Below are 23,563 nucleotides of genomic sequence, written 5' to 3' on the forward strand. Positions count from 1 at the left end.
TTGTATGGTTCTAGATCACGCTGGAGTATGATATCGATGTGCCTCGCCACAGCGTTCAACTGATAGGCCATGGTATATTCTCCAACTCGCATATACGTACACGACAAGCCGAAACTTATAGTCCACGGCACGAGACCACAACAGATTGGCACTGACTTATGGCCTTTCCATGATCTGGACCAGATCTCATGATCTTGAATAGACAACGGCGCGAAAAACATGTCCAAAAGCATGTGATCCATATCTCTGTCAGTAGATAGGCAGAGCCGCAAGAGTGTTGGAACCTTGTTTCTCCCTTCCGACCTTCCGATCGTGCCCTAAATGTCAACAACATCAAGTCCTGAACAAGTACCTTGGGCCACACCTTCGAGCTGCATATCTATGACATCGACGACATGTCTTCCTCGCCGAACACTCCGACCCTCGCTTTTCACCAACGTGGTCGGTCATTGGTATGGCAACCTTCGTCCAATCGCCAACCTGGTCGTTGACATGTCTTTCCTAGCTCAATCAAAACTTGGTTGTCGCTATGGCTGACTTCGTCCAACCACCATCTGACCCTAAGCAGGTCACTTTACAGCGTATTTCTGCGTCTATTGGAAGCTCGTAGATTGCCTATTTTGACCTGAGTAATCATGACGATTTGCTATGAATCTTGGATATGCAGACGTATGGATGTGCGCGCTATCGATGTTCACTTCTCTTTAACTCACCAATAAGTCTTGAGAGACCAACAGCGAATTGGTTTGACTTTGGCCTAAGGCTCTCGAGAAGTGGAAGCAGAAGTGACCGTGTCTCGAACATGGTTACGCTGAAGAGGCAGCTGCATTCATTGCAAAGTGAGCAACCGTGCAGGAGAGGGATGCGAATTTCACGCTTTTGAATGAGAACCGATTTCACATGGAAACCAAGTCACAGAATAGGAAAGATTGAACAAAAGCTTAAGTTCTTCGTCTCTCATAAACAACATAATGGTAAAGCTATGAATGAGGTAAAGCAAGGGAAAAGAAAACCAAGGACCCAACCATTGGCTTACCAAAGAAGAGCAAAGGAAGTTGCGGAAAGAGCAAGAAGAAGCGAAAAGTGCTAGAAGAGAAGAAGCAAGAGGAAAGAATCATCGCCTTCCATCGAAAATGCTTTGGACATTGTCCAATTACTACCGGCTCCATTTGTGGAAACGTTCCTATCGTCTCAGACTGCCTGCCGCGCGCGAGAACAATCCACGACTGGGGCTCTTAGCCTCAACTGCGTCGTTTCGCGAAGGACTCATGTTTCGTGATGAAACAGGCTGGGTGACTGCTTGCATAGTCAAGATATCATCACTAATGCCACCACCATTGAAATTGCCTGAACGCTTCGAAGGGGAGACACTACGGGCTGATTTGGAGGTTTGCTCGGATGATGAAGTGTGGTGCTCGCTCATACGCCGGAAGAGCCTTTGTGTCTTTTGAGAAAGGGCGGCTCGTACACCCCCACTGCTGCCAGATTGTGACTTGATTGGAGGTCCAGGTTGGAAGATTGATACATCGTTCCCTGCTTGCAGAGTTGTCGTGAGATTCGGCGTAGTCTCTGATCGTTCCATGCGCTGTACATTTGAGTTGAAAGACCTCGAAGTGGAATTGTGTCTCTGCAGTGAAGCCGGTGGTGCCAGGTTCAACGCAAGATTCGGTGTAGTCTCTGAGCGCTCCATCTGGAAACGCGTGTTTGCGTTGCTTTTTGGAAGCAGCGCCCACTTCTCCATCGTCTTTTGACCTTTTCGTAATACTCGGTCGTTTCCAGAATCATTGTAAGGCACGCTTCTAGCTGGTGAGGCATTGCGACGGACTTGGAATCTAGACGGCGTGCCCTTGAGGATGCTACCCCCATTAGGATACGAACTGTCTGTTCCTGCACTGCTAGTCCGAGCGCTATCAGATTGCTCATAATACTCGTCTTCCTCGTCAGTCGAAGAAAGAGATATACTATGTCTGTTGAGCCACCCAGCGCCATGCAGGGGATGCTTGTGTAGCGTGTTCAGATCGTTGACGCTCGGTGTCTCAGGGGTGTGTAGTAGCGCTGCGTGCTTTGCGGCGTTAGGAAGACTCTTGATCATTTTCTGCTGCGCATCTGCCGGGCCGCTCATGTATGAGTCTTGCAGAACACTCGTGCTTGCACTGTCTGGTGTTGGGGGCAACAACCCTCCAGCAAACGCTGAGCCCTTCAGCGAGGGCGTCCGTTTCTGGGTGAGCTGTGAGGGTGCAGTCGAATATGGCGGTCGCTGAGTACGACCAGCACCCAGATGTGCATGCGGCATATGTTTTCCTGAGCTTTGGCCAGATAATTGTGGTGTCTGCACCTGAATCCAAGACTTGATATCACTATCCGAGTCGTGCTTACTGCCAGCATTTCGTGAGATGTTGTCTAGTTGACTGTCAGGGAGAGCAAGCTCGTTGTCCTCGTACTTGCCAGAGTCTTCATTTCTTGGCAGGTCGTAGATGCTAGGGAAGCTGCTTTTGCTCAGGACACTCAGACATGGCGAATCTAGCGTGTCAACGTCTGAGTTGGACTTGTCAATGTCTTCCTTCTGCGACATCAAGGAGGCGAAACTAGTGACAGCACGCAGTGTCGGTTTTGGTTCCAGGTAAACGCTTCGCAAAGCGCGTGTGGCAGGCTTTTGGTCGCCCACAAAGGAAGGTATACGTCGTGCTGAAGAAGATCTCGTAAGTGATTTACTATCGGACTTTGGAGGTGAAAGGACAGTTTGTGGACAAGGTGAGACAGAAGAAGCGCGCGAAATCTTGGGAATCCCTGGTTGATTGCAAGGATTTTGCTGAAGATGCTGCATTTGCTCAAGCTTCTCTTCCAGGTCACAGATGATGGAGACAGCCTCTTGCACAGCTTCGTCACGATGCTCAAGCTCCTTGACCAGACTATCGTTGAGTTCGAGAAGCGTAGCGTTTTCTTCGGAGATTCGATCTGCGTCTTCGGCGCGTGATGTCAATGTTTTACAATCTTGTTCCAGTTTCGCCATTCTCTCCCTGCAATGGAAGAGTTCGAGCTTCAGATCGAAGTTGAGTTTTGACAGCTTATCCAGTTTGTCCATGCATTCGCGAGCGCCTAGGGATGCTGTAGTGTTCGTAGGAGTATGGATCTTATTAGGTGTTGTCATTGGGTTGTCGTTGGCAGACGACCTTGCTTCGTCAAGGAATAGGTCATCATCCAGGTTCGTTAATCGCGCAACAGAGTCTGAGCGACGTGAGCGGGTGTTGGGATTTGCGCGACGCGCCTGCAGGCGGTCGAGAAGGTAAGGAGATGCTGGGTTAGTCATGTCGCGTAGAATGTCGTGAGATGTTAGGTGGATGCAGTTGCAAGCATGCTTTAGATAGTTATGTGAGGGTTCAACTCAAAGTGAGAAGAGTCGATGAAGAAGCGTGGTGACAAAGAAAGACTGAGTCAAAGACATGCGGAGTGTGAGTAAATCGCAAGTTGGAACGTGAGGGTCGGTGTGTGGGCTTGGACTGGTCAGATAGATTGATTGAGCAGGTAAACTCGACCGTTGGAATGCAGTCGTCGCTGGAGCAGCAGAGACGTTTTACGCAGCATCCAGACTGAGTTTGTACGGACAGAACACGAAGAGTCAGATGCAAACTTGCGCTTGCTAATTGTCGAAGGAATACTGGGAGATATTTCCTTGAAAGACTGCCAGTCACAGGAAGGGACCATCACTTTCACCCTGCAGCCGAACGCCCATCACAATGCAACCTTCCAGAAGCCGCACGAATAACATGGCCGAACGAGCGCATCAAGGTCGCCGCTAACCACAAGCCCCCGCACTTGCCGCCCGAAAGAGTTGCATTCCGCTCTGTCTCCATCGTGTTGCCTTTCAGATGGCTTCATGTTATGATTCTATGCAGTTTTCGATGGCTTCAACAAGTGTTCTGAACAGATCTATGCCTGTTCAGAAGGTTAGTCAGGCACGTAGCTCAAGCTTCAAGGAGATCAAGATTGCTTGTGAGCCGTTCAGCAGACCGTCAACGTCTCAGACGTGGTCTAGTTTTCGATGCACTTGATTTTGCAGAATATGCCATGCTTCTCAAGAACCCCTAAACTGGTCCAAAAGTTGTCCACCAATAGTCCTCCTCCTACCACCATCACTCTCTTCAACCCTCGATCCACTAGCCGTAGCAGCCTCTCCCTCCATCCGTCTCCTCAAACCCTCAAACCTCTCTCTTTCCCTCTTTCCAGCACTAAAATCCGGAATCCTCCACGTCGCCGCTCCGGGCAAGATTTCTCTTCTGTAAGCGTAACCCACTAGCCAACCCACTGCTGCAACAATAGCAGAGCCAGGGAGTTGCGAGAGGGCGAGTTGGAGGGGAAGAAGGTAGGATGTAGATTTTGAAGTCAAGGTGATTGCTGAGGAGGAGTGTGGAGATTCGTTGGCGGAGAGTTGATATTTGTACATGTAGGGGATAGCGGCGTGGTATTGGGCGAGGAGAGCAAAGACGATGGCGGTGGGACCGGCGGGGAGGTAGTTGATATTGTAGAACGAGAGCGGTCGAATGATGAGTACGAAGAGGAGAGGTGGAAGTAGAACGGTATAAGGCAATGTCGCCAAAAGGAATGACTGCAAAGCGTGGATTTAGTTACTGGTCGCAATGAAAGTTGGACGCCAGACTTACTGCGAACTTGCGCGAACCCCAGAGACGCTCAATGATGCGTAGTTGGTATAGTGTCATGGCTGAGAACAAGACCTCGGTCGAGTTGGTATAGACCAGCGGCCAGGTGAGGAACCGCCAGAACTGTCTGTAGTCGAAGATGTGTGGCCTGGCCATGATCCAGAACAAGTGCTTGGTGTCGGTGATGCTGGCCATGAGCGATGCCGCCACTACCGCCATGACCAGATACTTGGATAGCGGTGCATTGCTGAACCCGGATGCCAGCATCCTTGTTGCTGCAACTGTTTCGTCGTCTTGCGGGTGAAGAGGTTGTGTTACAGGAAGTATGGTAGATCATCCAGAGTCTCAAAGCCAAGAGGGACAACATGTCACTTCCCCACAAAACGTCAGCCACTCCACAACTCGTCCTGTCCACCAGCATGATGCTGTATAAGAAGGAACAAGAGCTGGAGAGTATAGCCAGAAGGCAAGCAAGAAGGCAGAAATGTGATCGGTAGCTATTTATACTGTATAGTGATAATAATGTTCTGCTTACAAAATGAAGTCAGCAAAGTGCCCATGCCAGGCAACCCCAAAGCAATAAACGCCTCTCCTCTGCGTAGCGAGAGAATACCTGCCACTTTACCCAATACAAAAGAAAAAAGTGAAAAACATGAGCAGTGGGAGTGCATCGTTCATGCACATAATGCTCGGGTATCCGTGTGTTCCCAAATTCCTTCCTCCCATAATGCATTTCCGGCATTCGTTGAACCAAATCATCTTTACTACCGCCGCCTCGTTCGTAATCCGTAATCGTCAGTCTTCATCCCCAACACTAGCCTCCTGCTGCAGCTACCTGCACTTCTGCTGTTGCGTCGATATCTTCGATTTCACGTCCACGTGGGTCGACCACAATTCGGTGTCCTCTTTTGCTCTCAGGTACACCATCTCGAGCTGCTCCAAAGTCCAGCACCTGCAGTCCGTTAGCTTCTGTTACAACACATCATACCGCTTTGCACGTACCTCGATGTAAGTAAGGTTGTTTCTTTGCACTGCGGCAACACACCTTCTCTCGTCAAAACGGACTTGCCACACTCCACTAAGATCTGAGAGCAAATCTCGCAGACACTCGCCTGTGTTGATGTTCCACATCTTGAGGGTACGATCTGAGCCACTGATGACCTTCTGATCATCGTGCTGGAAACATGTGATCGCTCCAGTATGTGCTGACAAGATGGACTGACAGTTTCCATTGTCAGGGTCCCAGATACGAAGTGTACTGTCTGCAGCAGCACTGACCAGGCGTCCATGGCTGAGATCCAGAAGACCTACCAGAGATGTATGACCATCGAGGTTAAACAGGCAATTGCCTGTTTCAAGAGACCAAACCTTGACCAAGTTATCCATTGACCCTGAGATACACCGCCCTCTGTCATGATCAAGGACTACACTGTAAACCTTTTGCGTATGTCCACTGAGTCGATGGACCATATCACCAGTTGAAATCTTCCACACTCGGACGGTGTAGTCATACGAACCACTAACAAGAGTGTCGCCATGTGCTGCGATGGCCCGAACAGAGTTTTGATGACCGGTGAGTACACGCAGAGAGTAAGGGTTGTCGCTGTCGTTTGCTGGAGGCCCAGCTTGGTGAATTTGAGGGTCACCAGGACGAGGCAGCTTCCAAACTCTGAGAGTTGAGTCACGCGAACCAGTGATGATTAAGGGCTCTTTTGGCATCATGATAGGCGAGCCGTCGGCAGCTGTGCCAATCTTTACAGGCTTCAGAATTACCAGACAACGAACGGTAGAGGTATGGCCTTGGAAAGTGTGTAGACATTTGCCAGAAGGAATGTCCCAGATACGGACAGAGCGATCTGTTGAGCCAGACACAAGTGTGTCACCTTCGTACTGCAATGCCCAGACTCCGCCTTCGTGGCCCTCAAGCTTTCTTCGTAGAATACCGGTTCGGGTGTCGTAGACGTTGATGTTCGTGTCGTCGCTACCGGTCAAGATCTTGTCTGAATCAAAAAGTAAGCAAGTGACGACATGGCGATGGTGCGCGCGGAAGGCCAAATGGTGTGGCTTTGCCTCGGAGTCCATCCAGCTTTTTGCGATCATGTAATGCCTTTGGTAGATAGACTTGAAGAGATGCAAGTTAGTTAGACTTGGGAGGCCGACGTCAGGTTTGGGCACGGCTTTGGCAGCGGCGCTTGCGTAAGCCATGGGACCTTGTGCTGTCTGGAAGTCGCGCAACCAAAGAGGGGAATCGTCTTGGCGTTTGGATACCTTCCGCTTTTGTCTCTTGTGACCACCAGTGCTGCTCGTTGCTTTTCTCTTGGTTCTTGTGATACGCAGCGATGCCGAAGATCCCGCATCATCGCTGCTGACCGAAGGTGCAGCTACAGGGCTTAAGGGCTCAAGCTCGACGACTTTAGAGACCGAGCGGGTCGACCTTGGTTGTCCCAAGTCTTCTTCGTACCCATCTAGAGAAGGTGCCTGCCATGCCCAACCCTCGCGTACTGCACGTTCAATCTCGCCCTCGGGCAACTTGAAGCCATCCCTGTCCAAAAGTTCTTTCCATGCTCTTTCATCCGAATCAATCAAATGCCTCCACTTCTTCGACACTTGAGCCGCACGACAGAGACTCTTGACATCCAAGAATTTTGTGATCTGCAAGCCCAACTCCACTGGTAGCACGTCAAACGGATCACACTTCAGTGCTGGGTTGACGAGCGAGGCGACGGTCCGTAATGTCTTCTTGGTGGAGCGTCTGAGCATCTGGTACAGCACGTAAGACTGCATCTCCTCGGGCAGAGCGTCGTAAGCATCGATCATTGTGGGAACGTCCATCAGCGTCAACGGAGGTAGGTTGGGTTGGCGAGTGTGAGACTGTGACTGGACGGTGGCCTCACTGGAGCTAGCAGGGGCATCCGGCTGATCGGTCATCATGCTGTCTTCGAGGTCCAGTCTAGATACTTGACTGGCGTTTTCGTCGTCGGCATCCCGGTTTGACAGGAGAAGCTGATGGCTGCGAGCCAGGTTTGCAGCAGCTGTGACGGGAGAGAGACTAGGGCTTGGAAGGCTGGCGTCCTGTTGTGAGCCACTCAGGAGACCTGCAGGTAGCGGTCGTGGTTGTTCAAGTCGAGGGTAAGGGGTCTCGATAGGTTCGAGATCACCCTCTGCAACTGGGGGGGTGGCAGTAGCAGCATCCCTTTCGAAAGAGTGACTTGGACCTGCAACGGACGCCTTTTGTTTTGCATGCTGTTCTTGCCATTCGCGGGCTTTTTGTGTCAGAGAAGACACTCGCTGCTGCTCGCGGTCATTTGCTGGAGCAGCATCAGTGTCCGGTGTTACTGGCATAAGACGATTCGTAGATCCTGGGATTGAGGATTGTTCATCGTCGGCGAGAGGGTAGGTGATACCAGAGCGGGTTCGTGATAGGAGTGAGCGAGGATGTCTTCTACGACGGTGCAGGCTCGCTAGCTCTGCAGCCTCGGCGAGACTGGGTGGTGAAGCAGGCCTTTTGGGTGGTGGGGGTCGAGAATCCTGAGCTCGGGTAGGTGTGTGATAATTTTGGGTTGATGCCTTTTGGCTGCGAATGGTACCGTTGGACTGTTGCAGCTGTGCTTGCTGTTGCTTGTACTGAACAAACTTGTTAGTGGTGAACCGGTCAGCACATGGCGAGAGCTTAGATACCTTGTCAAGTGACGACTGAACGTTCTGTGCCTCCTGGTAGACGAGCGGGGTACCTCCAACGTTGAGAGAAAAATGCTGCAGCGAAGAAGGAGTGGGCGTAGAGGCCAGGGGATATTGCTTGGGGTCTCGGCTGAGCATGTCCCTGGGCGGGCGGATGAGTAGAGGAGGCAGGGTAACGGTGGTTGTGGTAGTTGTCGTCACAACTGTCTGCTGGGTAGCGGGAGCGAAGGCCACATGGGCCATGGTGGTATAGGGCGACATGTCTTGGTGATGGTCGGGCGACGCGGGAGCGGTGGTGAACGAGGCCTGGGTGCTGCGTAGCGTCGCCCTCGTATGGTCGTGACGGGCCGGGGGATCCATGGTGTCGTCGGTCCTCGAGAGACGCCAAGGACGGATGGCTGCTTCAATATTGCTGCCGCCGTCGACAGGCAGGAGGGTCTCGTGCAAGCAAGCCCCAGAGCGTGACGACAGATCAACGCACGGGGATGCGAAGGTTGCAAACACGCTCGCGGTGCTGAGTCGTCTGTAGGCTGGTGGCTCGTTTTGTTAGAGAAGCATCGTCTCTGGGGAAGCAGGCAGAAGCGTCGAGTATCAAGATGTCGACGATGTCGGTTCGGTTGCTGTCGGTCAGGAAACAGGCCGTTCGCTGCCTGAGTCGCTTTGTCCTTGACACTTGCCTGTCGTTTTGCGGAGAAAAGCGCCACCGCCTGCGAGCCAAGCGACCACCAACGACTACGAAAACTTTGCCCAAGCCTGCATAACCTAGTATTTTTTCTCCTTCGTCATGCCCTTCCTTGTCTTGAACCTCTGATCCGCTGTTTACCGATCACTCCTTTGATGCCTCGGAACTTGCTGCCAACATCTACACAATTCTCTACGGGTATTCGTATTCTGGGGTACAAAGCTCTGTTCTTCTAGAAGCTCGAGCGAAATACCGCCAAAAAAGTCATCACGATCATGGCTCGTCATTGCCTAAACAGGCAACAACCTCTTTTGCTATGGTTACGTATTATGACCACGAACAATTCGCTTCTTCATTGATGCTTCTCAAATGATAGCAGGGTAGAATCAGCACAAGTGCACTTCAAATATCTTTCGAAACAGATCGTATCTTTGAGCGCGTGAGCAAATAACAATGAATTGGCACAGACGCAACTGCACATGTCACAACGGTGAGTAGTTTGTGATTTACTACGCATTCGATTGCTATCGACTTGTGTAAGAAGAGTACAGGCTGTACTCAGGATCAGCGACTTTGAAGCTATCTTCTTTTTGTCCATCTCTGTCCGAAAGAAAACACAAGAAAATGCCACAACAAAGATCCTCATCATGACCACCTTTTATCCCGCAAGAAAACAAGACTTTCGATAGACAATCTGACAAGACACTCCTGCCGTTGCATCATCTAGACTCTTCGTCCAAAGCCCACAATGGCTTGATGGATAATTTGTAAAACAGACTTTACTCGTTGTCAACAAGCATCGACACCCAGTAAGGCTTGTTGTTGCCTTCGTCCTGCTCATAGTCGGCGTCGCCGAGTCTGGAAGAAGGACGGGGAGTATCAATGTGCTGAGCAAGCTGGATTCTGGCAGGCAAGGGACTGCTGTCAGGAGTGCGAAGCTTTTCAGGGACCTGTCCAAAGCCATAGGTCATCTTGCTCTGAGAGCCGACACGGCTAGGTGTGGAAGGCAGACGGACGCCGTGGCGAGTGGGTGTGCCATAGACCGAGTTGTCCAAGGGGCTGGTAGTCAGCTCATACAGACTGCGCGACTGGCTGACAGGCGTCTTGGGGGCAACAGGCTGAGGAGGAGTAGTCACCGAGTTGTACGACCAAGTGCTGATGTTGTGCATGAATCTGTTGGTCGGCATAGTACGAGGAGTGCTGAAGTCGTAGTGCTCCGAGTGAATGTTAGGGTCATGCTGGGCAACAGAAGGCTTACGTGGAGGGGGCATCTCGAAAGAGATTCGGTTGTTACCACCTTCATTGAAGATCGAACCGGACTTGCGGTGGATGATCTGTTCGTTGCTAGGCAAGCTTGTGCCAATAGTGGCAGAGTTGCGCATGACAGGAGGCACGTTAGAGCTCTGCAGGGTGTGACCGCTCTGAGTCTGAGCAAGCGAGTTGGATCTTTCAACGCGGGAAGCTTGAACCCGAGACAGCGAGTGAGATGCCTCAATACGGGAGCTTTGAGCCTGAAGCTGGCCCAGCAAGTTGGACTTATCTGCGAGAGAAATTTCCGTGCTGGCAAGCTTCTTGTGAGGAGTGACAGGCATGGTCTTTCCATGAGCATCCGGGGCAGTAGTCATGGTTCCATCGGCGTACTTGAGGACAGGCAAGATCTGGAGTTCAGGCTTGCCGCGGTCATGGTGCTGCTCAGGCGATGCAGCGTCGGACTCAGCGCAGACGGTTCTCTTGCCCTCCTGCTTAGTGACCGAGCCTGGGATCGATGCAGGCTGGATTCTGCCGTCGGACTTGCCACTCTCCATGGTTCCTCTGCGGGTGGGTCTGTAGGTACCACGACCACGGTAGCTTCCACGACCAAACAATCTGGGACCCACAGGAGGAACTGTGGCAATCTTGCTGTGCTCCATAGCACGGCGGAAGAAGTCTACAGTAGGTGCAGCAAGCAAATTCTCCACGTGAGGTGCCTCGACATAGGCCTTGACAACCTCGCGGCCGGTGCCTTCGGTGTAGCTGAGGACTAGTCAGTATTGAGTAGCTCAAGACCAAGGAAATAACTTACTACATTCCATTCCACATCTGAGTAATTGATACCTGGTCGATCTTGCCCTCGACAAGAGGAATGACCTCCTCATAGGGGACAAGCTTGTTGTATGTCCACGAGATCATCATTGAGCTTGGCGAAGTCAGTTCGAGTCAATAGCTTTTGAAAAACAAGAGCGACTCACCCTTGGAGTTTGACCCACTTGCCAGTCTCCTTGTCCCAGAAGTCGGTCTTGACATCGGGGTCGAAAGCTTGAAGCTCTGAAAGACCGCAAAAGTGCTTGCTGAGCAGTGTTAGCAATCATAGCGAATTAGAAGAAAAGGCATTGTCACGAACCTGCCGGGCATCGACCAGAGGAACAGAGTCTTCATCGAGGGGTCCTCGCGGTTGGTGTGCAGACCCATGATGCGTGTCATGACGTTCTGGTTAGTGGCCCAGAATCCAGTCTGATGGGACATAAGAATGTCATCAAGATTGGGGCATTTAATGGCAACCACTTGCGACTTTGACAAAGTTAGTTGAATGGCGCTGGTCAGGTATGTAGATTTTTACTTACGCCATAGGGCATCGAGTAGTGGTCAGGGTTCATGCCACTGAGGATCGAGCTGGCTCCTCCAAAAGTCTCGAAAGAGTAGTTGTTGTTCTGAGCACGAACCTGCTTGAAGCTGCGAGGTGCCTGCTTCTGAACCCAGACAGGTGGCGGACCTGAAGGACGAACGTATTCTACGTCCTTGGTGGCATCTGGAGGAGAGGTGGTGACCTGCAACTTGTTTGGAGCAGCGGAAGCAGTGGGTGAGGCAGGGTCCTGAATCAAAGGCTTTTCGGTCTGATCAGCAGCAAGAGTCTTGGACGGGGTCTGGGTAACAGACGCGTCGACAGCGTTAGAGGCACTCTGCTGAGGAAGGTCGGAGACGTCTGAAGAACCATCATGATCGTGTGAGTGAGGTTCAGCCAGAAGTGGGCGAGTCTGAGTTAGAGATGAGACAGTGGTCTTCTTGTCGTCGAGATCGAGAGGCTTGACCAGAGCGCCGAGACCAGGGATCATGAAGCCAGTGGGCTGAGGGTTGAATGGAACACGCGAGACACCAACGCCGCGGGAAGCGCTTCCAGTAGATTCAATGAAATCAAGGATGCGTTGGTTGTCAGTGTTGCCAGTGAAAACAGGCGGCAATTCAGGAGGCTGGAGGTGGCGGACAGGTCCATCAGGTCCTGAAAGGCTGGGTCTTGTCAGTGAGACTTGCTATGTTTGCACAGGCTGAGCAAAATACTTACCCAGCGATGTTGTTGAAAGGACTGGGGCCAAAGCTTGTGGCCATTGCAGGCATGCTTGCGTTTCCGTTGGATTGAGGCTGATCACTGGTGGTAGCAGAAGGTTCAGAGTTGAACAAGGCCTTAACAGAATCACTGTTGAAGCTGGCGCGAGCGAGATGCTGCTGAGCAAGACGCTGCACGGTTGGATTGTGAATGATGCGTCTGCGCTTGAACACCTCAAGGTAGTAATCAGTACCTTCGCCAGCAGTGAGAAAAGCGTAATCAGACGGTTCGACAGCTGAGCTGCCGTTACGCTGAGCAGTGACGATCTCGCCAGTTGCAGAATCCTGGGAAACCTCCTGAGAGTTGGAGGCCGAGGATACACCAGAGGTCGGCTTTGGCGAATTAAAGTGCGCCGAGCCGGCGGGGGTGGTTGGAGGCATGTTGAATGCTGTTCGTATGTTAGCAAGCTTCAGAGAAGACGGCCGCTCCAACAAAGACGTACTTTTACGCAATTTTGCTGGTATACGAGATGGTAGCAGAGTTGCGCATAAAGAGTTGTGCGGATTACGCGAAGCGAGTAGGAGGCACGAGCTTTACGTATTGACAAGACGCGCTGTTAAAACTGGTCGCGAAGTGAACGCGCCAGAGACTTAGAACGAGCCAGGACTAAGTAAAGATGATAAAACAACACCTTCTCTCTTTCTCTCACTTGACAAGCGGAAAGGAAAACAACAAAGAGCAGATATGCTTGAGCCAGCAAGACGGCTATCAGAGCATGATACAACACCTACAAATAGTCGAGGACTACTGGACGCCATGTTACAGGCCAATACCAACCTCACATGGATATGATTCTACAGTGACCAGCGTCTTACAGAAATGACGGTCTGGGTATCGTGGCTTTTCGTATCGATGGCATATAGGCACAGGTAGACGACCATCGGGTTCCCACCACTCAACGTGGGTTTCTGATCGTCATGGAGAGCCCGTTGTATAGGCTCTGTCTCGAGCAGACATCGTGGTGGTGAATGGCGTATTTTCGTGCGTGCAGCAAGGTAGCAAGTGAAAGTGAAGAACTGCAATCATCGAGAAGTGAAGTCCGCTGAATGGCACGGACCTGCTCTGCACCGCACCGAAGAATCTCCGCCAACTCGCATTCCCAGACTCGCGGCGACCAAGGTGTTGCACTTGACATGTACGTCTAAGCCATAAATGTGCTGAGCTCATTGAGAAGATGATATTTGTCTTCCGAAGTCCATGTGTAACATCTATCGCTGTAAGCACCCCAATTAATCAAGTAGATCACCAGGTACAGACCACCTTTCTACATCTCTGAAGCCAGGCTGTATGAGAACAATGCTCAGACCTGATCAAAATTATTCATCTGGGCATACCTCGAGTGTAAAGTAGAACCTGTTATAGTATGTGAGACGTTAATTACAGGGCTTGTGCTGGCGAATTCGGAAAAGAATGGCTGACTCCGTCGATGGACGGCACCTTCCTCGATGACCAAGGTGCCTTCTGTTTCTATCTACCTTCGTTTGATCGCATGACCCCGCTCTGGAAAGTCTCTGCAACTTCAACTAGCAAAGTATCCATCCCTCTGTCGCCTCTGTGCCTTGCATCGCCAGGATCTCATCGCGGACATGGCTCAAGTCACGGCTCAGCGCCAGATAGTGGCCACCAAACCCAAGTTGACTCAAAAGCAGAGTACTGAGACAGTTCAAGTCATGCTATACACCTCGGTCAGTGTAGCTGCTATTCCTCTTGTAAACTCTTTCCATCTGGCTAACATGGACTCAGGCTAGTTTGCTTTGTTGCATGAGGTGTGAATCGTCCTCTATGGTAGTTCAATCCAAGTGTACTGACAAGCCGTGCAGAAGTATCTTTCCCGCTTTGGCATTTGATGTAGTCGAACTCGCCGAAGATGATGAATTCTACACCTTTGAGAACCTCATGAATGGCAAACACCCCCGTCGAGAGCAGCCACCTTCACCGTCCAGCACTTCGGCAAGATCATCAGAGCCTAAAATTCCGAAGATTCCATTGCTCAAGAGAGGTCGAAGCATCCGTGCAGACCAGTTCCTCGATGCTCTTGTACGTCACACAACCTGAGATATTCTCTTCAATACTGACACGACTGCCTCATAAGAACACAGCGTTTGAAGCATTGCACCGAGGCACATTGCATGCCCTGCGAATCCCTTTCATGGGTGATCCTGATGTCAACGCAGACTCTCTCGAACTGTGGTCATTCCGTATCATCTACAAGCAATCTCCAGAGGGTGGACGTGAAGTTCAAGGACTCGAAGCCAACCTCGGTAACGAAGAAACGTTCGATCCGAGTCTTTGTGTCAGCGATTTATTGCTCAGAGTGGAAGAGCAATGCAAAACACTCCCACAATTACCTGGTGAGATGCATATTGACCTCATCACTATCCACTTGCTTGGCTGATCCAACTTTCAAGACGACCGCTATATTCAACCCAGTATCTTGTACAAAGACAACGGATGGGAGCCGAAAGGCTACGTAAAAACTCAATCTCAGCAGTCCGTTGAGGGATTTGCCGGCTGGCAACCATATAAGGCAGATCTAGGCATCATCAGTGGTCTTCATCACGAGTAAGTTTATTATCTCGAGAAACAATATCTATCGTTGTCTGACATCGTAAGTCTCGCCCTCCGCGTCTCGGCCCTCAAACATGAGCATTCGAGCACAAGACGGATTTCCCAGGATCTCCAATCTCGCAAGTCTGGTGCGAACAGAGAATCACAGCTTGACAGCAGTCCCGCCGCCCTCGCTGGGGGCGATTCTCCTATTCAAACAAGGACCACCTCTCCAACTTCACGTAGAAGGACCTCTGCCGATTCAGCTATACCAGAAACTCCTCGGCATCTTGGTCAGCCCGACAAAGACAGAGTATCTCCTGCAGATTCCCACGCTCTCACAGAAGCCACAAACAACCACGTTCTTAATGCGGCTGGGCTTCTCAGACCGAACGTATTGCAGAGTCGAACTGCAAGACCTGCCACCTCAGAGCAATTACAACAACATGATTACTCCAGTGCATCGCAGATTGAAGACGATATAAGACGCAGAAATTCACTGGAAAACATGGTAAGTCCTTCATCGTCCAGGACTTGTCACAAAACTTACAAGCTGTTCAGTTGAAGCCCAGCTCGAACCGTGAAGACGACTTTGTAACTCAAGTCCGGACAAGTGCGAGCCAGGTATTGAACGATGAAAACAGCCCAAGTCCGGAGTTGGCTGAGCACGTGAGAACATATAACTTCCTTACTAGCGAAACAGCATACCGTCTATGGATCCGAAATAGTGAACTTCAGACTGGGCTGAATACGAATGAGTCTATCACTAGCTGCCGATGCCAGCTTCATGACTCGACGGACGACATGGTATGCTTATGATTGCTTTCGCGGAGTTGTGCTAACTTCTGCCATAGGCACGATGCAGCATATGTGGTGTGCAGCAGCATTCTATCTGTCAAGGCTATCTGGGTGATGTCCGCCAACCTCCTCAACACATCTGCCACCTTTGTTTGTTCGGTCGTAAGATCGACAGAGCCACTCTTGCAAAGCTGTGTGAGCTAGCCTTGCAGCGGAGAGTCATGGATCTGCTCCTCTCCGGAGATATTGATAACACAGTTGAATTGAGTAGGAAGCTCGGTATGTATGAATGGCCCCACCCTTGTAGAGTGCTAACAAGGATCTCTTCGACAGATATGCAATTTGACAAGGTCGCAGCACTGGTCACGTCTTTGGTTTCACAGAAGTTTGTTGAGGAGCAGAGCGGACGTTCCACTCGAAACTCGCAAGGCAAGATTACATTCCCAAAGTCGGTCAGCACACCAGAGTATGTCGATTCTCTTGCGAAGCTCTTTGATCCATACCAAGTTGTGGGACATCACGTAAGCGTGCACAGCCTTGTTGACATGACGGTGGTGCTGACTGTGTAGTTTTCCGATGCTGCAGTGTCAGACGACTCGGATGTGAATGTAGCACAGACACTGAGAGCCAGATATACAATCCTCAAAGAAGTTCCGAGCATTGTAACGCCCGGCGTGTCGCCAGAGCACAAGGGAGACGTGACTGCGAACGCGAGCAAGGACACGACCCGAAGCGCAACCACCACTACAAAGAAAAGATCGAGGACCAGTCAGCCAGAGGCAGTCGAAACGAGCGAGCAAGCAACGCCGCTTCGCCAGTCGCCCAGAGTAACAACTCGCACACCAAAGGTGACGGAAGCCATATTCGGCTACTGGATCAACGGACAGAGTCTTCCATCCAGAGAGCATCCAGAAATTAAATCGAAGCGATTCAAGGGCAACTCGTAAGCACGGCTACGACTCATGTGGGATATGGGGTCCAGCCTCGGGGCTTTGCTTGAGTGATGAGCAGCACAGAGATTACAACTCATGTCGGCAGCATTATTTACGTTCGAGTGGCTCGGAGGATTGACAAACGAAGGTAGAGAGACCAAGGTATAGCTATGTGGCTTGAGATAGCATGTGCAGAAATTCACAATTTCGGTTAAATGGGAGTCAGGCCCAGTTCGAGCAGTGAAAAGCAGTCGATCTCGGGGAACGAGACTGGCGCTGTAAATTCATTGAGCATTTGCTCAGCTAGACAGCAAAGGAAGGGGCGTGCGAGGATCTCCATATTTGATCATTTAATTATGTGAGACAGTCAATTGCGTGAGAGAGGATCATGGGCTGTGCACTGGGGAGACCCATATTGATTTGCAGCGAATCAAAAGATGAGTGGAGCTGGATTTCTCGAGGTTTTGTCATGGTTCACGACGGGACAGACAAGGTTATGTTGCGCATGAGGAAAAGAACTAGGGGTTGCAGGGCGTGCGTCGCGATGCGATGGACGACGTCCAGCAACAGTGGACCCCCACGTTTCAAGCGGAAAGTTTGTCGACGAGAATCGAATCCTTCGGCGGCTCGCGCTAAAGGACCGCCGCCCCAGGCGCCCCTGATGCTGAGTGGTGGTGGGACTCAGTCGAGAGTTGGCGAGCGACGCCGACGGATCGAAAGCCACCATGGCCGGAACAAAGTGGACTCGGCGGCCACTAACCAAGCTGCCGGCATGGCGACATTGTCGAAGCGCGAGGGAGATTGATTTCCTGATTTTCGGGCTCATCTGACGGTGCACAGTCTCGTTGTTCGCAGTTGCAGGCTGCAGGTGGTCTGCAGCACTCATGATCCTTTTGTCGTTGACAGCGAGTACGCGCAACCGTCACAGCAGCAAAAGCGCCCCTGACCCATCCACATTTGGCGGATAGCGTACCGGTTTTGACGTCGATTCGGCAAGATCGCAGTGTTTTTGCACCCACAGGGCCACAGGGGACGAGGCTTCAACTTGGCGTCCAGCCTGTCAAGACGCTCAATCGCGTCGACGAGAGTTCGCAGCCGTCCGCCCGTTGCGTATCGCAACTCTGTACGCTGCTCCTCGTCCAAGCCGTTGGCCGGTCCATCGATAAGGAGGCTACAGGGGGGACTTTGTCGCTCTTTTCTTCGTCTACATAACCAACATGTCGTCCGCCGCGCCTGCGCGCCATCCCAGGCCTCTGTATTCTGCCGAACCCAAACGTAGCCGCGACCGACTCGACACGGACCCAGACGTCGAAAAACGCTTCCAAGAAAGCATAGGATATACACTAGCCACCGAAGGAGGAGACGATCCAACCATGGGTGCCTCGGGGACTCTCCAGATATGGCCAAAGTTGCACATGGAGCCATACCAGAACATGCCCGACCTAGACAAGGCGAAGTTCAATCGCCTGCCCAACGCTCACACCGACCCTTTCCTCACACAGCCCGCCAGACCCCGACCAACCTTGCACGCTGCTGCCAGTCAACCGGATCTGTATTCATCGTCGCGCAAGAATGCTATCATGACCGATGCCGCCAGACCTCCACCCATGCCGCAACAACTTCAGCGCAGCCACAGGGTCGATTTTTCTAGACTTTTCTCAAGACACAAATCCAAGAACAAGGACAAGGAAAAGGAAAGATCATCGAGGCCTCCAACTGCTCACGTACCTGCGCTGCCGTCATTGCCTCTACCGCCCCCACCACCGGTGCCTGTCGCTACTCGCTCTCGTCAAGGTAGCGATATCTCGTCTGTCCGACCTGCATCTTCAGGAACCTCGAGTCAGCGTATACAGGCCACTGTTTTTGACCGAAACGCTACCGAAAATGCAAAGATCAACGTGCGCAGGCCGCCAAGGGGGATCAAGCATTGGTTCGAAGGTCTGGACTCATCCGATGACGACTTGCCCGAAGTTGTTACTCCTGCCGAAACCATTCATCAGTCTGCTTTCAACCCAGCACTTGGTCCAGGAAGATCTAGAGTTGCACCTACCTCGCGTGTTACACCCACGTGTGAAGGAGCATCATCGGATTACTTCCACTACCAGAGCTCTACCCACGCAAAGTCGCAGCATCAGAATCTCCAAGAACGCAGCATGCTGAATCTCTCATCAGACGAAGAGGACGAGCACTCAGAGCCTCCATCACCACCCAGATGGGCAGACCACTCGACTACGGCAAGCGGACCCGCATCTGACTCAGTAAGCTGGAACAAGACTGCTGCTACGAGACAGTCAACCTTCAGCATGCAAACAACAATGACGTCTGGCTCTATTCCTATCATCCATGCCGACAACCTGGAAATGGCTTACCGAACTCCTCTACCTCCTCTTCCTGCCCAATACCAACAGTACAATGATGTCAACCCTGTCCCTGCTCCTCTGCGCAAGCAAAAATCATATCATTTCTCGTCTCCTGGGCGCACCAGAGCAACAAGCATTACATCTACCGGCATGCAAAGTGCCACCAGTGCCTCTAGCAATGGACAGTCTCATGTCATGACTGTGACCCAGGAGGAGATGGCTCTGCTCGAGATGATGCGTCGCAAGAGAGCTGAGATGCAGGCCCAGTCTAGCCATCCCGCTCGAAGACAAGATTCATCCAGCCAACCCTCTCAGTACGATCGCAAAAACTCAGCCATTCGCAGCACCGCCTCATCGACTTTCTCAAGGGGCAGTGCTATGAGTATAGGTCTCATGCTTGACGCTCCTGAAGGCACTGCCTTTCCTGCACCTCCAAGCAACAGGGTCGTTCACGAAACACAGGACATGAACTATTTCACGCTCGATGAGAGAGACGAGAGACGCACCAACAGATCATCAGACATGTCTACTCCTCACTCGGACATGCTGGCCGAGTTGGAGGCGCCTTCCGAGCAGCTGCAGGCTCTCTGCTTCCAAAAGCCAACCAAGTCTCCAAGCTCGAGTCAAAACAAGCTTGTCCCGTTTGAGAACACAGCCGATCCCTACCGTCTCGCTCCAGATCTTGAGCTGTCTTCTCTCGACCTCCTGCCGCTTCCTGCACGCACATACTCTCCCTCCCTCACTGGTACCTGCAGTTCAGCCATGACCCCTGAGTTCAGTACCCACGGTACAACCAACTTCAATGTTGCTGGCAGTGATAGCGAAACCAGCAGCGAGGCAGACAGATACCGCAACAGCGTCAAGACCATGGACAGTGTAGACATGGATGTCATTACTGCCTGGGGACGCTTGGGTGGCCAGTAAATCACCATCCCCCTTCACCTTGCAATCTGCTTGAATCTTCTCATTTGTCCATATGATCTTCGCTTCAGCCTCTTTTATGTTTTTCTTTCATGAGATCACGATCTAAAATATTTGGGGTCTGTCGATCAGACGGGAAATCTTGGCGTATAATTTTTAGTCTTCTTACTTATATACTATGTCACTTGTGTGGATGATGTCTTTTGACGACGCATTACTGCATGCAATCAAGATCTTTCTTTCGTACTGTCCTCAATTGAGATCCACCGTTCTTTTAGCTGTGTGACAAGTGCACGGTGACCTCGACTGGGCTGTTTGTCAATATCCAATACAAATCCAACTTTCAGGTCCGGACAGTGCATTGCATCAATGCGGTTGAGATAAGCAAGGCAACAGGAAGGGACTCAGGCACCAGAAGCAAGTACTGGACTACATCGTTCCTGCCCATTTTCCCAAACTTCTTCTGTCTGCCATCGGTCAAGAATTCTCCATCGGTCGTGACTTCCTAACCGCAAAATCGAAACCTCGTTGACGATCTTCTGCGTTGCACTTTCCCATGTTGCTGATCTAGCTTGTGGCCATGATCACTTTAGTTTCGCTCCTGCGCAATATTCATGGATCAAAGCTAACAACAACGCTGGAAACCCATTCTTCCTGCTCACGTCTTGTCAATCCACACCCCTGGAGCGGGCCTTCTGATGCGCCTTTCCTCGCTGCTTTGGTCAGTTTATCTGGAATATGTCGCTTGTTGCGTCGCAGGTTCTCCAAAACACCTCAAACGCTGGTACCCACGACCCCAAGTCAAAGTCGCTAGTGGTAGTACCCTGTCCTTCAAGTTGCCAAGCGATATCGCCACCAACAGCATGATAATTATTGGTTATAATCACGAGTCTGACTTCTAAGACTCCTTCTCTATCGATATACCGAGTTTGAACTCTTGTGGAGCCGTATACCCGACGTTGACGTCTTTCATCCGCGACGCCATAAACACCAGCCAGTTCACAATGTAATCAACACCGCTTTCCTCGAGCAAGCACGATTTTACCGAGACTTTTCAATTCTGGCCCACGAAGATTGCCGGCTGACCGAATAACACTGGCATGTCTCTTTTTGTGAACACGACCGACCTCATCCTGCCCTGGACTACTTGATCTTCCTGCCAGACGTCTTGACGACCCATGGCAAGCGCATGATATAGAATACTACCATGCGAGGTTAGACATGAACAGGTCGGTTAGCTCAGTTGGTTAGAGCGTGGTGCTAATATCCACCCATGATATACGGCACGCCAAGGTCGCGGGTTCGACCCCCGTACTGACCATCATCTTCTTTTGCTCGTCGAGGACATCTTCCGGCGTTAGCCCTATCATTTTCGGTTGTGGTGAGCCGGAGAAATCATTTTTGAGGCTTCACTCTCGAGGCTTAAGGGTTTGCAGGCTTTGTGTGGGGCTTGGCATCTAGCTCATGTTTTTGTGATACTTTGTGCATGATTGTTATGCAACAAATGCTCCTGGAAAAGCCAAACATAAACGGTAGACATCTGCAGGCGAGAGGGCGAGAGGTGGTACACAATTTTCTTATAACTTTGGTCGACATACAAACACACACTAACCCGAACGACAACAAGACTTTGTGCTATACAGTGCACGGTGCAAAGACAGAGATGATGGACACGAGTTGGAAGAAGAACGGGCCCTTGTTGAAGTCGGGCTTGGTATCATATATACAAGTCATCACAGTTCGTATCTATTACACAAAGAATTCATGTTGAAAAACAAAAAGAGGTCAACCAAAGAACGAACTTTACTCGTCGTCAATGGTCTTTCTGGAGCGGCCCCTCCACTGCACGTAGGCTACAGGGATGATACCCACACCAACCATCAAAGCAGTACCAACACCTGCACTTGCCTTGAGTCCAATGTTTTCAAACATCTGGGGGAACCAGAAGGGGCCGATGAAGCCCCAGATCTGGCGAACAAAGGTGATGAAGACACCGACACTGGCAGCTTCTTCTGGATGACAGTCGACAGCGTAGGTGATGAGGACAGTGGTGACAATCTGGTTACCGACGGCAGCGATGGCGGCACCAACGAGGGGTGTGACGTTCCATTTTTCGGTGTCTTGGGTTTGAATGAGGAAGACAATGTAGCCGACAATGCCAAGAATGAAGCCGGAATACGAGAGCCAGAGACGGTATTCAGGCATCGGACGGTGGCCGGCAGGCATCTTGTGAGTCTTGCGCCTCATCCAGAAATCGGACAGGACACCTCCTAGTTGTTCGCCGATAACAGAACCGATGATGATACTAGCAAATTGGTAACCAATCTGCTGAGCGTTGAAATGGTACTTTTCCTGGAACAGCTGAGGAATCTCGACAGTAACGAGAACTGAAGTGAGTAGGAAGACCATGGCGTATGCAGCAGCAGGAATCAGGACCGTGGCATGGCGACCCATGCTCAAAGGTTGAATGAAGTCCCAGGCTCTGAGTGGTGTAGGGTCAATGCGTCTGAAGCTCCAGTATTCTTGCTTGAGATCAGATCCGCGGTGCTCGACACCTTGGCGAAGGTATCTTGTCTCGGGACCGAAGAAAATGTAAAGGATGAATTGGACACCGTTGATGATAGCGAGGATGTAGTAAATCCAACGGTAGCCGATGTTGTTGGCAACGAAACCCATGGTGAAGCCTCCCAATGGGACACCAAGGGTAACCATCAAGGTCCAGATACCCATGTACTTTCCGCGCTCCCTCTTGAAGAAAGTTTCACCGACGACACCACTTCCAATAGCTCCAGCAGGACTGATGAAGAATGCGACTAAGGCTCTGCATGCGGCCATGCTGGCGTAGCTATGACTGTAGGCACAACCGATGTTGCAGACTAGACTGCAGATTGTGGAAATCAACCAGATCGGGCGACGACCGTATCTTACAGAAAGAGGTTTCCAAAAGAGAGGAGCTCCTCCCAGGATTGCAATCTGTAAGGATGTGAGGTAAGAGGCTCTCTGAATACTACAGCCCAAGTCGAGGTGGATGTTGAAGTAAGCGGGAATGATTGCTGCAGCCGTGAATGTGCCCATCATAGCATGGAAGGCGACCAACAACAGGTTGATCGTTTTCTACGACGTGTCAGATCTTGTGTGAAATTGCAAAGAATGAGTCACTAACCTTCCAGGTCGCCCAATTCAGCGGATCAGCATCACCAAAGCCGGGCATAGGATCCAGCTCCAATGTGCCATGTCTCTTCAGAAGGTATTCGCGATGTCCTGGGGAGAGGTTGGCTGCATCGCCAGCAATATGTGTTGACCATGGTGCCAGACCACCTGTCTCAACCTTTTCGAGATAGTCTCGTCCAGGGGCAGCGACACTAGTATCCGTCTCCGAAGGCTCGCGAAACTCAGCCTTGGAGTCAGAGGTATGTTGCATTTTGTCCATATCACAACTTTGATGAGAGAGGTAGGTATCGAAGGAAAGTATAGGTGTTGGGATGAGCCCTTTTATCCCCTGGCCAGCAACTCGAAACGGTTGGCCTCAATATGAAAAATTTGTGGAGAGAGCAATCGATTCTCTCCGCTTCCCCACAAGCGTCCTTGCGAATGGGTGTCACTGTGGTCCTAGCGAGTAGTATGTACCCACT

General features: G+C 51.2%; 7 protein-coding genes across 7 annotated transcripts; 2 read left to right on the top strand and 5 right to left on the bottom strand.

Moving 5' to 3' along the window:
• Nucleotides 1–1,183: 1,183 nt before the first annotated feature.
• M437DRAFT_61982 (uncharacterized protein) lies at nt 1,184–3,307 on the bottom strand (the record flags this gene model as incomplete). Its single annotated transcript, XM_041024007.1, has 1 exon — nt 1,184–3,307. One exon carries the CDS (start codon nt 3,305–3,307, stop codon nt 1,184–1,186), a length of 2,124 nt encoding a protein of 707 aa, XP_040884611.1.
• A 765-nt stretch (nt 3,308–4,072) lies between these two features.
• On the bottom strand, nt 4,073–4,922 carry M437DRAFT_80233 (uncharacterized protein; the record flags this gene model as incomplete). The annotated part of the gene is made up of 2 exons (XM_041027316.1): nt 4,073–4,603; nt 4,659–4,922. The coding sequence occupies 2 exons, from the start codon at nt 4,920–4,922 to the stop codon at nt 4,073–4,075; spliced, it is 795 nt and encodes a 264-aa protein (XP_040884612.1).
• Nucleotides 4,923–5,469: 547 nt separating this feature from the next.
• On the bottom strand, nt 5,470–8,576 carry M437DRAFT_36210 (WD40 repeat-like protein; the record flags this gene model as incomplete). The annotated part of the gene is made up of 3 exons (XM_041019402.1): nt 5,470–5,607; nt 5,658–8,279; nt 8,334–8,576. 3 exons carry the CDS (start codon nt 8,574–8,576, stop codon nt 5,470–5,472), a joined length of 3,003 nt encoding a protein of 1,000 aa, XP_040884613.1.
• A 1,218-nt stretch (nt 8,577–9,794) lies between these two features.
• Nucleotides 9,795–12,753, bottom strand: M437DRAFT_80235 (uncharacterized protein; the record flags this gene model as incomplete). Its single annotated transcript, XM_041027317.1, has 6 exons — nt 9,795–11,028; nt 11,078–11,191; nt 11,244–11,342; nt 11,396–11,562; nt 11,616–12,276; nt 12,332–12,753. The coding sequence occupies 6 exons, from the start codon at nt 12,751–12,753 to the stop codon at nt 9,795–9,797; spliced, it is 2,697 nt and encodes an 898-aa protein (XP_040884614.1).
• A 1,206-nt stretch (nt 12,754–13,959) lies between these two features.
• M437DRAFT_38233 (uncharacterized protein) lies at nt 13,960–15,485 on the top strand (the record flags this gene model as incomplete). The annotated part of the gene is made up of 5 exons (XM_041019796.1): nt 13,960–14,058; nt 14,174–14,410; nt 14,466–14,724; nt 14,782–14,935; nt 14,987–15,485. The coding sequence occupies 5 exons, from the start codon at nt 13,960–13,962 to the stop codon at nt 15,483–15,485; spliced, it is 1,248 nt and encodes a 415-aa protein (XP_040884615.1).
• Nucleotides 15,486–17,867: 2,382 nt separating this feature from the next.
• Nucleotides 17,868–19,934, top strand: M437DRAFT_38533 (uncharacterized protein; the record flags this gene model as incomplete). Its single annotated transcript, XM_041019854.1, has 1 exon — nt 17,868–19,934. One exon carries the CDS (start codon nt 17,868–17,870, stop codon nt 19,932–19,934), a length of 2,067 nt encoding a protein of 688 aa, XP_040884616.1.
• Nucleotides 19,935–21,734: 1,800 nt separating this feature from the next.
• Nucleotides 21,735–23,361, bottom strand: M437DRAFT_38471 (MFS general substrate transporter; the record flags this gene model as incomplete). Its single annotated transcript, XM_041019841.1, has 2 exons — nt 21,735–23,045; nt 23,095–23,361. The coding sequence occupies 2 exons, from the start codon at nt 23,359–23,361 to the stop codon at nt 21,735–21,737; spliced, it is 1,578 nt and encodes a 525-aa protein (XP_040884617.1).
• Nucleotides 23,362–23,563: the final 202 nt, after the last annotated feature.

This window comes from Aureobasidium melanogenum, assembly GCF_000721775.1.
Source record: "Aureobasidium melanogenum CBS 110374 unplaced genomic scaffold scaffold_1, whole genome shotgun sequence".
Classification (NCBI taxonomy): domain Eukaryota; kingdom Fungi; phylum Ascomycota; class Dothideomycetes; order Dothideales; family Saccotheciaceae; genus Aureobasidium; species Aureobasidium melanogenum.